The sequence below is a fragment of the Micromys minutus genome, assembly GCF_963924665.1.
Source record: "Micromys minutus genome assembly, chromosome: 1".
NCBI classification, from domain to species: Eukaryota; Metazoa; Chordata; class Mammalia; order Rodentia; family Muridae; genus Micromys; species Micromys minutus.
In genome coordinates, this window is record NC_137969.1 from 54,613,869 (window position 1) to 54,628,205 (window position 14,337).

The 14,337-nt window shown below is 42.4% G+C and overlaps 1 protein-coding gene across 1 annotated transcript in view; it reads left to right on the forward strand.

Moving 5' to 3' along the window:
• Nucleotides 1-2,754: 2,754 nt before the first annotated feature.
• Nucleotides 2,755-14,337, forward strand: part of KCNK2 (potassium two pore domain channel subfamily K member 2) — a gene marked incomplete at both ends in the record, with an annotated part of 184,018 nt that continues 172,435 nt past the window's right edge. Inside the window, one exon of the mRNA XM_080933568.1 lies at nt 2,755-2,788. Within this exon, the coding sequence (XP_080789694.1) occupies nt 2,755-2,788 (34 nt within the window). The remainder of the gene's footprint in view (nt 2,789-14,337) is intronic.

The window sequence follows — 14,337 nt, forward strand, 5'->3', positions numbered from 1 at the left end:
AACTGCAATAACTAAAACCCAAGCTGCTGGGTACACTTGTGAGGGATGTTTCTTAATTTAAAAAAATTAAGAAAGATCCACCTTTAAGCCAGATCCTTTGAGGTGAGAAGATCCACCGCAAATCTGGGCAGCACCTTCTGGCGGCGGCCTATACAAAGGACTGGGAAGAAGGAAGCTCGTGTTCATTGCCTACTGCCCCTGCCCTTGCTGGAAAGTTCATTCCTTCACTGGCATCAGAACCTAATTCTCTGGGCTTCCAGTGTGTACTGAAGATCAACTAGTATATCCAGCCTCATGGACTGAACAACTATTACTGGCTTCTTGAACTTTTTCTATTGGTAGACAAGCCATTGTTGGACTTAGCTGGACCAACCCTGTAAGCCACTCTAAAAATCTGTCCACCTGCCTGCCTGCCTGCCTATGTATATATGTACACAAATACCTATGTTATCTATGAATCTATATATCTATCTATGTATCCATTCAGCTATGTATCCATTCATCTATGTATCCATTCACCTATGTATCCATTCATCTATGTATCCATCCATCCATCTATCCATGTATGTATCCACCCACCCACCCACCCATCCATCCATCCATCCATCCATCCATCCATTTATCCATCCATCCATCCATCCATCCATCCATCCATCCATCCATCCATTTATCCATCCATCCATCCATTTATCCATCCATCCATCCATCCATCCATCCATCCATCTATCCATCTATCCATCCATCTATCCATCCTTTATTCTATTAGTTCTGTTCTTCTAGAAAACGCTGGCTAATACAAGCCTTACCTCTCAGTCTCACAGTTTACAAACCATTTGTTATTCCCAGAGTGACTTTTGTTCCAGAAGTTTCTGCCTGCCCCCATTGACATCCTTATCACTCTGTCAGCCTTTTAGTGTGTAAATATAAAACATGCATACACAGCCCCTGGCTGCTGCTTAGGTGCTAATTTAAAGCAACGCCGCCTCTCAGCACCAAATCCTCTGATGCTTTGCTGAGGTGCTCCTTGACAGGATGTGCAGGAGCCTTTTCCACGAAGCTTATGCCATAAGCACCATCTGATTTTGTTTATTCTCTGGGGTTCCAGTGGCTGACAGCGTCATCTGATTATAGTCCAAGAGCACATTAATGAGACAGAGGTCAGAGGTCACACACTGGTGCAGTGAGAAAGACTGTTGGCTACACCTCCTTTTCTAGTCCCCGCTGCACAGGACTGCTCTACCATGAATCAGTGTCAGCTAGCCAGTGGTGTCCAGAAAGCAGAGTTCAGGCGAGACTTGCTGAAAACCCTCTCTCAGCTCTAAAAAACCCAGCTGAGATAGCATGTATGGTGCACACACATGTAGGTGCACAGGAGGAAAATTTTTTTCACATTGGAACAAAAATGTGTCCCTTGCACAGTTTCCATAGTGTGAATTGTCTCTGTCTGATGGAAGGATGAGGTTCCTTCTCACCAACATTCGATGCATAGCGTCATGTAGTGCCTTCGTGAGCCCAGATGCCTAAAATCTGGGCTGGAAACTCCACAACACAGCCTGTGCTAGCTCAGGGTCACCCCGCCACCTCCTGCTCCCTGCTCAGCTGTGTTTTGTTACGGCTTTAGCAGAGCACTGATGTGTTTCCACAGTCTGGGTCTGGTATTGGATGACATGCGGGCTGAACTCGGTGGTTCGAGCAGACCGGTAGGAGGTTATGCAAACCAGAGTAGTTTTCCTTCCCAACAGTAAGAAAACATGTGAAGAGTTACTGCTGATAGTCCCCCCCTTCCACTGCCCCCTTTCCTCTGCACTCTTGGGTGCTCCTTGAAGTTTGCTGTCACTTTTATGGTCTCTGAATGTCCCTCTTCTCTGATTTAATTGCTTTCTAATCTCAGCAAACACCCCTTGAAACTTTGCTCCAGTTTCCTCTTCTCCCCTTTTCTCTCTATCCCAACCCACTGAAAACAAACCAGGTCATAAAATCAATAGCACCCTCAATGTAATAAAGAGAGAAAAGAAGAAGAAGAAAAAAAAGATAATCCATGCAATTCAGATAAGGTGGGAAAAAAAATCAAGTAAATGCCGATATGGACCGAGGCCAGCGGTTCATCTGTTTGTGATAATAGGTTCCAGCCATGGTGCACCAGGCACAGAGCTGCTTGCTTGCCACTGCGCTTAGCAAGCACATGAGCTTTAAAACCAACTTTGACAATGGAGATCTCTTTGTCCTTTCAGGAATGGAAAACACTGTGTACTTTAAAGCGCACGAAGCCTGATTTGAAAATATAGCCTGTGCTCGTGCTGCTGGGGCTATCGGGTGGGTCTTTAACTCGCACGAGGCACAGGGATGATTTGTGTGTAAACAGTGCAGCAGCCGCAAGCGAGTGAGGACGAAGAAGAGCGCTGGCAACTTTGATAAGCCCATTCAGGTGGAAGGCGCGTCTGTCTTTTAAGATCCTTGGAACAACTGGGATATGATTTCTTATTTTAATCAGGGTTTTCTTCCTGGACTAAACTACAAAAACAGAGTACTCAAGTAGCACATTTCTCTTGCACAGAGCGGCGTTTGTTCATTTTGAGTGGTTTTGGACAGGAAATTGATCTACAGGGTAACATTCACACACAAATAAGAAACAGTATGGGACGGTGGCTTGTCAGGACAAGTGACTCTGTTTTGGACATTACGGACAAGAAACCTCGGAGGAAGAACAACGTTAAAGATCAAAAGCATGACAAGTCCTGATGAAAACACCCACAGATGATGAACCCACGGGCGAAAAGGAGCTTCTACCGTGAGTATCTTTGCTGGAATCAAGCATCTTGTTTGTTTTTTAAAACATTTTGGGCAAGCTGAGCAGCTCTCAGAGCAAGTGTTTGGTACAGGGTCTTCATTTATAGACTAGCATATAGTTAACCTCGTTGGGTGGCTCCAGCAGACCCTTCCACGATTCTGTAATACTGCAAGAAACTGCAGGTTGATTTAGGAGAGCCTTGAACAGCAGACATGTCACACGGAACTTTACTGTGCAATGTGTGATTCTGGCGATGTGGAACCCATCAGTGTATATCTATAAATCACACGGGATCCATGTGCTGATGGTTTATTACTATAGCTGACTTCATGTGGCTAGTCCTGTAATCCAAACATGAAATGTGCAGAGATCTACCCAGTGCTATCAGGACTTAGAAGAGAGCATGAACTGTTTTCTGAGTAAATGTTAAGTTTACTCGTTCTATCTTCCTATGCAGAAGAGATGATTAGAATCTGAAACTGGGCAAGGAGAAAGCGTCACTGCATAGGGTAGACTTCCTTTCGAACTGACACCTGGGTTCCTTTTATGATTCCCAAGTTTATGTCCACAGTGCTCAACAAGTCCTCCTGAGACTAAGGCTTCCCGGCTCTCAGTGGAATGATGCGCACTTACAAATGTGAGCCAGGCCTATGAAAGTGAGCTCTGTGCAGATATTAAATCTAGTCTTACTCCTAGTCTGTCACAGAGTAGACAGATATAGATTCGGTAGAAAGCTTTGAATGCCGAACAAAGTCTGTTGCTGGGTAAACGGGAGGAGCTATCTCTACACACACCCTACATCCATTCATGAGTGTGATTGAACTGTATGTTCCAAAGGGTTATATAATAACGGAATCACATTGTATTGCCTTTCTTTTTTTTTTTTCCTTTCTTTTTAGTAAGAGGTTCCTTTAAAAGTCAAATTTTGAGTTTACTGTCACTTTGGCTATTCTTCTTTTGATTTATTATTTCTTTGAAAGGACACCGCCTGGGAGCAGCCCAGTCAGTAGCATAGCATAGTTTCCAGTCAGTATGTAAGGTCCTGATGCCTGCATGTGTGCTGGAACACGGGATAAGTTAGTGTGTTGGAACTTCCCTTTGCTGAGGCTAAACAGACAGCTGAGATGCTAGCCAAGTCCTCCACTGGACTGATCATCTTTCAGGTGTAAGGGGTGTGAAAAGAAGTGAAGAGATGAATGGATAAAAAGGCCCTTGGAGTGACAAGAGAAAGTTATGCACTTAGCACCTTCAAAGTGCCAGACAGTACCCTTCCAGCACTCTGGCTTTCCCTCTGGCAAACTTGACCTTTTCTACCACAATCAGGAAAGAATAATGTGTAGATGTGTTAGAAGAGGTGGCAGGATCCTCGAGGTAGGATCTGACAACAGCCGTAACTAAGCCGCAGCCATCTGTAAGGTAAATGCTTTGGGATTAATTACATTTAGCTTTGGGGTAAGCTTACATTTAAACAAGGGTAATATCATATATGAACATGGCTAGGCTTAAATTATCTCTTCAACATTTCAGTCAACTTAGGCGTGGATTTCACATGCCCTTTTACCAGGTAGAAATTCTAACTAGAGTAAGACGGTCTAGAGCAATAGCCTGGCAATTCTTTTAGGAATTAGTACTTTTTCAGGCTAGAGTCATCTGGAATTGTTATACAGACTTCTGGGACCTCAATCAAGAAATGACGCAACATTCGACAAGTTCTAACACTGCTGTCTGTGAGGAAAATAAGAGAGAGCTTTAGGCTGTTATTGGAGAGAAGAGCAAGGGAGGGGGCGGTGCATGGACTGCGGTTCTGAAGATTTCCACCTGTGAGTCAGGAACATAAGTTCAAAGCCAGTCTAGGCTGTGCAGTGAAAGCCAATCTTATTCACACCTAACAAAATGACAACAGAATTTGGGGTTGTCTTCCACTGGAGAAAGCCAGTATAATGCAGTACTCTAGTGTCAAGAGACACCTCTGGAAGTAGTCTACCATCAAGAGATCACCCTAGAAGTAGCCTAGCATCAAGGGATGACCCTGGAAGCAGCCTAGCATCAAGGGATGCTTTTTTTTAAGAAATAGTCTAATAGCAAGTAATACTTATGTGTAGCAAATGATAACTTGATGTTCCTGCAGCATGTTTTAATTTTTTTTTTCCAGCCAGCAAAATGGTGCCAGAAGGCACATAGGTAGAACAGCACATTGCCTATAGTACTAAGAGGGGTAAGTGTCTACCACTGGGGGTTTGGGGTGTAAAAGAAGAAGAGTCAGATATTTTGAGTCAAGGCGACTAACCATGAGTTAGAATTGCAGACCCACCACTTGTAAATGCGAAGGTTGTGGAAAAAATTGCCTAAATGCTATTTCTAGCATCTTACATGTAAAATGAGTTAATAAACCTTATCTCTGATACTTGTAATGGTTAAATTAGAGCATTGTGTTGCTTGTCTGCTATATGACAAGTGTGTGGTAGGATGCTTTAGTTACACAGATTTCGGGAAACTTTAACATTTAAGGTCTAATCATCGTACCTATTATTCAGCCCTGATGCATTGATTGTACTAAACACTAGCTAATGATGCAAACTGATAGGAATCTCTGTTCTCTGAATACTGGTCAGTTAACACACAAAAAATGTCAATCAAAGCTTAAAGTAGAAGAAAAACAAACAAGCAAACAAACAAGGACTGGCCAGGTCAAGCTCATCATTGAGGTAGTAAAATTGTCTTTTGGTTTCAAAACAGCTCAGACCACAGGGTGGGACGTTTCCTCAAAACTCAAGAAAACCCAATAGAATGAATAGAAGATGAATTAAAAGCAATGAATGGGTTTTTTCCTGCTGTTTTCAAGGTGAGGGTCAGAATCCATTTGTTTACGGCCCTTGTTACTTGTAAGACCACGCAGAAACTCAGTTGCCAGTTGATACTTTCTCCTTTCCATGTTTGCATGTGCTCTCCTACTCATCTCAGAAAACCCACTGCAGCAGATATTCTCAGCAGAAGTGACCTTCTGCAAACTCAAGGGCTAAGAATGCCTTCTATGGCATCTTTCCACAATGCCTGCAGAAAGCAAAGATTTCTGGGAGTAACATACTTTGATGATTTAATTTATTGTGTCTACTTGTTCCAAGCACACATGCACAGCACTTGGGCAGGACCAGAATTCTTGTGTTGGCACTTAGATCCCCCATTCCAGCTAGGAAATAACCCAGTGGTTAGAATGTTCAATCAGCAACATCACTGGCATCTGGGCATGGCCATTAAAATATGGTCTTACATCTGTGTAGTATTGTTTTCTTTCCCACAGACTTCCGCATTTCTGAGCTGGGTTTTTCTCATTCCCGTTATAGGAATGAGGGGTATACCTCATCCCCTGCATGGGGTGAAGAAATGCACAAATGAACCTGATGGCTAGGTAGGAAGCAGTGAAACTTGGCACATTGTGGAATTTGTTTAACGGCTTCCTGATCATCTCTGGTTTGTACTCAGGAGTATCTCATTCATCTCTTGTTCTCACAATATTAGGAGTCTTGAACTTGAACACTAACTAATTAACCTTGTGGTCCACCATTCATAAGGCCCACCCCATCAGAGAAGAAAGGCAAAACAGTGTAACTGGGTTCAGCCTCTGAATTCTGTGTCTCCTTTACACAAGGAGGTTGAGAGTTTCTGTGTCTATTCACTTGCTTCTTATTTTACAATTCCTGGTCCATAACCTCCTAGAAAAATGCTGCCATCTTCATTACTGTTGCCTGCTTGCAAGAGTGCAGGCTTGTTGGCTGACTGCCGAAAGACTAGAGATGCCAGCACTCATCCCAGACTCCTCCCAGACATTTCAAGTCTGCCCATTGCACGTGCCATCTCAGGAAATGCTGGAGGTTGTAGCATTGCTCTATCTCTTCAGCGTGGAGATGCTGGCACCCAAGTGAGGTAGAGACTCCCCTTGGGGCCATCTCATGTTCCTCTTGGCAACCCCTCTTCTATGTTCTATAAGTAAGCCCAATGAGCTCATTGACTCTTGAGGTCTAACTTGGGTAGTATTGCATTTTGATTTGTTGTTGGTACCTTTTGAGGAGAGAGTAGACATTCTATAGTACTCACTAAGAAAGGAATCCTTGCAATGGAGTTCTGGGTGTCTTTCCTCAAGGGTGCCATGACACGGAATTGGACAATATATAGTGAGCACAATTCTGTGATTGTGTCTTAAGTGGGCAGTGACAGCCACAGTTGGCTCTCTGCCCCACAGATCCCCAGACACTGATCAACTGCCTCTCACGGGATTAGATTCTGAGACTCATGTCATAGACTTTCTGACAGTTTCAATCTAGCAACTGAATATCTCTCTCGGCTAGGCTGTGGGAACTGCAGTTTACAGATGCAAGAGGAAAAATAGGAACTGGTAATGTAGTAGGAGCTGAATGTCTCACACAGATTAACAACGGGTGATCTTGGACTTGTAACATGTTGACTTTGTATCAGCTACACTGTGCTATAGTTTGTATGTGTGTGAGAGAAAGGGCGGGAGAGAGGGAGAGGGAGAGAGAGGTAAAAGATAAATAGCTTCACTTCTAAGAACAAACATTTACAAGGGTGTGATGATGTATATGAAGCCTGATTATTTTTCCCCGTAGAAATTTCTATTCAAATCTTTGCATGTTAAAGATAACCTGGATTTCTGTGGGGTTTTTATTGGTGGTTTGAGAGTTCTTTCAAAGTTGAAAATATAAGTAATCCAAAGTTATGAAATTCTTCTTTGGTGTTCTTCGAATTTTTGCAATTGTAATTTTATATTTTGTATTTATAGTTTATACTCACACACATAGGTCCTTGAACTACTTTGAGTTATTTTTTGTGGTAGAGGTGAAGTATGGATAAACATTTTACACACACACATGTATGCACATATAAGCATGTACATACACTCACACACAGGTATACACACACTCTCACATATGCATATACCCACACATACATGCATACACACACACACACACACACACACACACAATTTCCTCTGTACTACCAATCAATTTGCCATTCTTCTGAGAACTATTTCCAGCCAATTATGTCCTGTTCACTGTGTATAATTTTTATAACACTATATTCTCTTGCTTAATGCAGCTCTAGAATTAGTTGTGAAATCATTCAATGTGAGTCCTCTAAATTCTTCTTCTCAAAATTAGTTTTCAAATTATTTGCCATTCCATGTCTTTCCTTATTGTTTATATATGTGTAGGCATGTGTGTGTATGTTTGAGGAGTATACCTGCGAGTGTGTGTGTGTGTGTGTGTGTGTGTGTGTGTATGTGTGTATACATGCATGGGAAATATCCTCTATTGCCCTTATACCTTTGCACTGAGGCAGGGTCTTTCAATCTAACCCAGAGCATGCTGGCATGGTTAGTCTTGCTAAGACAACTTGCCATGGGAGTACCAACTCCACCATGGGAGGCTGGGATTGCAGATGGGCTGCTAGACACTCACAGCACTGAATGACATCCTCCCTTTATCCTCCCTCATGCTTCTACCATCACCACAGGCAAATTCCATGAAGTTTCTGAATGGACTTCTTTACACACACCCTGTGGGGCCATTGGCTGGGGTAGATGTTAGAGTCACGTCAGTCTTGGGAGAAGTGGCATCTGAGCAAAACTAAGTCTTCTCCTTCACACGGTAGCTCTTCCATCATCTGCATTTTATGGCCTCCTTCTTCTGCACCCTTCACTTGTTAGCTTTGCACCAGAACATGCAACTTTTTAGAATATTGTAAATGGTTCGTGTATTGGTTCTTTGTGGTTGTCAGTCTGACTACATCTGAGATGAACGACAATCCAGAAATAGAAGGCACACACACAATTCAGATCTTGAGGCTGAAAGACACAGGTTTCTACCCCAGATCGTCACATGGAGATGTTGAGGCATAGTAGCCATGAAAAGCTTAGGTCCAGACAAGTTAGTACACACCATGAATTCTGGGAGACTGGGGCAAGGAGATCTCTGAGCTCAAGGCCAGTTTGGGACAAAGCAAGTCCCAGATCCAGGTGGGGTGGTACAAATCTTTAATCTGGGCCACAATATCTGCTTGAGGCCCATATAAGGACATTGGAAGAAGACTTACTCAGGATTCCAGTTTATACAGAAAGGTAGATGAAACAACTAGCCATATGGGACTGAGCAACTACTAGACTCTTGGACACCTAAGTCATTACAATAAATTCCCTTAATATAGAGACATTCCATAAGTTCTGTGACTCTAGAGAACCCTGACTAATACAGTTCTCTAAAGCTTCCATCTCCAAAATTCATTGCCAACACATAAAAATGTTGGGTGATCTTGATATACTGGCTGACACGGCCCTGACGAGCATCTCTTTTTTTTATCTCCTAGTGGCTTCTTTTAAGATGTGGTTTAGGTTATTTTTAATATAGATCTTCACTGTGACTTTTCTGTCTCCCTTCCCAGAGTGTGGCTGCCATGTCTTTACTTACCTTGTTGCTGCACCGGTGAGGGGCTTCTCTACTGTGTTGAGCAAGAGCATGGTGAATCAATGTCTTTGTCTTGTTTCTGATCTTAGTAGTATAGATGGCTAGCCTTTATCCTTAAACATGAAGTTAGTTAGAGGTTTATATAGACATGCTTTATATAAATTAAAAAACATCCTGGTCTACTTCTGCATTTGTTAAGAGGTTTATTATTATTGACTTTATTTTTTCCCAATATCATTCTAATGACTATGTGATTTATTTTGTTTCCTATTGTTTATTAGTACAATCGAGTATATCAACTGAATTTTTAATCTTTAACAAACCCTATGTGTTCAGCATTAACTTCAGATGGCTATGAAGCATTTTTATGTTTTGTGTGTTGGTGGGAAAAAGCTGAGGGTTTTGTTTGGTTTTACATTTGCAGGGACAGGAGAGATTGGTGTGACGTTTTCTTTGCTTATACTGCCTTTTCGTTGAATGGTGTCAGGCTGTTAATGAATTCTAGAATGTCTTCTTACTCAGACTATACTAATGGCAACTGCTTGTTCAATTGAAGTTAATAGAGAGAAGCCAACAATTAGCAATGGAAAAATGCTATTCCATCAAATGGGTAGCAATCTTGAAAATGTGTAATTAGTACAAACAGAACACATGACTGATAAAATTCAATGCACTCACCTCAAATCAGCAGATTGATGATTTGAAAGATGCTCTTTCAAATACAAGGTGAGTTTAGAAACGACATCTGTCCAGCAATGCTGTCCTTTCTTACTTCCTTGTTTAAAGAAAGAGAAAGCTACCTATAAGTATTTCTATAAATTGATAAGGCCATGTCTACTTGACATATCCCTCTCCACCCTGTATGGGGCCATATATAATTGAGAGAGACAGAGAAAGGACTCTTCTAGGCTGGGTGGAAACCCAGGCTCTCTACAGTTGAGGATGCAGATCGAAGTCAGTCTGCTTGCCTGATGTTAGATAAAGGAAGGCAGAATTGGCTGCAGTCATCTGTTACCTCTGACTTGTGCGATGTTTCTGTCCTCTCTTCTACAAGGTCCCTGAGCCTTTGGAAGAAGGGGTATCGTATAGATACCTCATCAGGACTGAGTACTCCAAAGTTTCTCATCCCCTGTGCTGTGACCAGTTTATCTCTGCATTAATCACTGTCTCCTGCAAGTAAAAGCTTCTCTGATGATGGTTGATAGATGCAGTAATGTCCGGGGAAACCAGAAGTCATTGGGGGTCAGTGTAACACTCTGTCTACTTCGTAGATGTATGGTGTTAGTATGTTCTCAGTCTGTGGATTTTCTTGCCCCAGATTCCCAGACCCAGTACCTGCTTCAGGTATGATTTTTCAACTTGTGGAGCAGGCTTTAAATGCAAGTGGGAAGTGTTTGGTTACCCCAATGACATTTATGCCACGGTTGCACCAGGAAACCTGTCTTGCACAGAGTTCACAGCTGGTAAAACCAGTCATTATTTTTCTTCTTCTGTAGTACTCACAGTACCTTTCAACACAGTGGAAGCTAGTTAGTAAGGATGAGGCTGGCAGGTGAGTCCCAGCTCCATTTCTTCATGCTTTATGACTTAAGTATATGTCTGCAGCAATAGGGTTCTATTGTCAAATTCTGAAGGGTATCCAAGACCATTGGCAATAATTTGCAATGTTTGGGGGTTCTATAGAATCTTACTGGCCAACAACTGCAAAAGAGGTAACCCATGTGTGGCCCTGGGATTTTTATTAGCATGTAATATAAGTAAGGTATTATTGTCCTTATAGGATAATATCTCTTGAACTTTTTTAGTATAAACATATACACATACACATACATATCTTTTAGGATACTTCTAGAGTAATATATTTTTATATAAACTTTTTAAATGTATTTAGCGTTAGAATGTACCTCCCAAAATTCCTTCCTCTACTCTGTCCTGCTATGAGATATCTCTTTAAAAATGCTTTGTGTTTCTGAACTATGCTATTAATATTTGGGGAAAAAACTAGCGATTAATCTTTCAAGCTTAGACACATTATTAGGAATGAAGGGTAAACTCTGACTAGAAAAACATTTAGAGTCTCTTCTCAAGTGGCTTGTAAATTGGCTGAGTCCTGAGGATAACTCTTGTTTCTTTGTGGGTCTGTGAACTATTTCAAAAGAAGGCTGCCTAGAATATTTTAAGATCAATGCTTTTGAGACCCAGGGGCTCCTCAGTGTGGTATTTGAAGAACAGCCCTCTTTGGGTATTTGGGACATATAAAGTCTAGAATGTGTGCTTTCTCCCTTCTCAGCTCCTACACACTCTGTCTCACTAAGAATGGAGAATCCAAGTGTGACGTGTGAGAGAGAGAGCACCTCAGGGCCTCATTTTGTAAACTCCCTATTCTAATTAATTCAGTTCTTCTGTGGTGATCAGCACTTTCTGAGTATCGCCAGTGAAACACTGTTTTCATCTTCAGTGATCCAACATCTTGAAAGAATACCATGGGCTGACACTGGGGAATGATAGTTGGATATTGTAAGAATCTTTATGGTGTTTTACTTTGTCTTCTGCTGTGACATTTTTGGTCACTAACTCCTCCCATGTTGTTATGTCTGTCCACCTTGCCTTTCAATGTCAGCTCTCTTCTGAACATCTCATGGGACAAGAGAAACATGTGCTGTCTCCTTACCATTCAGGGTTAATAGGGTGTTTTCTGACATGGTCCCAAGACTGTGGATAAAGCTGGATATCTTTGGTGGACACTGATATTTAAGTACTACCTTGTGTAGCAGGACACAGGATATTTGTAAGAATCCTTTTACCTTGCTGAGTGCACGGGAGAAAGTTGCAGTCAGAAGTACTCCCTCCCTACCCTGCTAACCTGCCTGGAGGCTGTGGGCCTAAGCCATGCCTGACATGACCCAGTGTTGAATGATTCAGCATCCCATCCCAAGCACATAGGTGCATTTGATCACTCCTTTCTTCTTATTTCTTTCTCTCCTTACCTGTGTCACCTCTGTCTTTTCTGAAATGGGTAAAAGACAAGATTCCAAAGTTCACACACTGTCCCCCAGGCTGAGCGGTTGTGGAAGAACTTGGGCCTCTGAGACTTACAACAGCCAATGGCTGATTTCTGTGTTCTCCTTTTCTCGATGTGGACTGTGAGTCCATGAGTGACTTTGTTATGGGGGAGGGGCCTGTGAAAGGAGAAGAATTACTAGAAATGAAAGGAGACCTAGCTGAGCTATGCAGAACCCGGATCCAAACAAAATGGCTATTAATACATAGCTTCCTGAAGTCTATGGATTTGGAGGCTGAAGGCGGATACCCTAAAAATGGGAGCTTTGTGTTTCAAAGGAGCTATTGCTAGCGTGAAGCATTGTTGTAAATCCCTTCCCCCAAATCTACCCCTAATTTTAGCAACTTTCTCTGAGGCTTAGGTTTTTTTTTTTTTTTAATCTCCCATTTCATGATCAGAGAGGAAAGAATTTCTTCTTGGAACTCCACAAGCTCTCTGAGCACTAGCCAGCTCACTCCTGCAGATGCCTTTCTGCCCACCTCTTTTGACAAAGCAGACCCTGCTATATTCCCCTAAATCCGGGAAGTTGAGCATGCCAGTTCAGTGAACCTTCAGTGAATCTGTAAAATCTGCCCTCTGGCTATAAATATGTCGGCCTCAGTATTTTTATAGTTTGAGTGGAGTTCTGTTGGATCAGTTAGACAATGGGAGATATGAGAGCATTTAAGTTGAGTGCAAGGCAATCCTGGTCAATGGCTACATGCCCTAGTTAGCAAGCCTGGCCACGCCATGCAGAGACTTGGCATTTTAAAACTATGGCAACCCAAGGCAATGGGGTGGAGAGGGTCATTAGGAGGGAGTGCACCTTTGTGAAGGCAAATGGAGGGAGAGGGGGGATGGGAGTGGGGTGGGGGATGGGATAACATCTCAAATGTAAATACAGAGCATTTAATTAAAAAATGAGAAAAAGAAAAAAAAAAACAACTGTATCATTTAAGTAAGAAACTACTCTGGAGAGATCACCTTTCTCAGTCAATGGGAATTTCCAGTACATGAACACCAAACACTGACATTAAAGAAGAAAGAAAGAAAGGAAGAAAGAAAGAAAGACCCTATGGCAACTCACATCTATCAACTAGAGAGTATCTTTTTAATAAGCATCAAATTCTTAAATTAGATTTGATGTCTGTTTTCACAGATATGGTACTAAACTGTTGCTTATCTTAAAAAATGATTTGTTTGATAGCAAAACATTTATAGCTTTGTAAGTAAAACAAAACAAAATGAAAAGAAGTGGAAATGAGATGGCTCAGCGTCATGCTGATTCCGACATGGTGGTGGCTGTCATCTTGGATATCGCCTCCCTACTTAACACTGGGCTTGTCATGGACTTTGTATCTTCCCACTACTGCATTTAGCTGCTTGGGATATTCTTGTCACTAAGACCCTCGGGGGTCGGTCTCCTCCTGGATGGGACATTTATTTTGCTTCTGGTAGGGAAGTGCTGTGAATACCCCTTGGCAGGTATCAAGACTCTGGTGGAAGAGACCCCCTGCTGGGAACAGAGCTGCTATGACACTTGAGAGCTCCCTGGAGGTCTTGGGTGTCCCATGAGACTCCAGCATTCTCTGGACAGGCTTGTATGGTTCAGTGAGGACTGTGAGACTTGGCAGAGAGAGAAGGCATTCGGAGGGTCCAGGCCAGTCCTGGAGCATTGGTAACATGAAGCCCAGCATCACAGGAGCCCCATCTACTCACCCACAGTCCCCTAGATTACAGCCCTGCTTGGCCTGCACTAGCCAGGTGCTTGAAGACGTGATGCTGTTCTCTTAGCTGCTGTGCCATGTTCTTCCTATGAATAGTCAAAATCCCTCTGAACGGAGAGAATGTGCGCCTGCATTTCCACTAACCGAGCACCACTTAAAGGCCAAAGTCCGTTAGAGAATAAAGAACAGCTTTCCTCCACTTTTAAAATGTTTCAGGGACACGTTGAAAACACACATCAGAGGCTGGAATATGGTTCAACTGGTAGAGCGCTCACCTAGCATGCACAGAGTTCACGGTCCCCACTT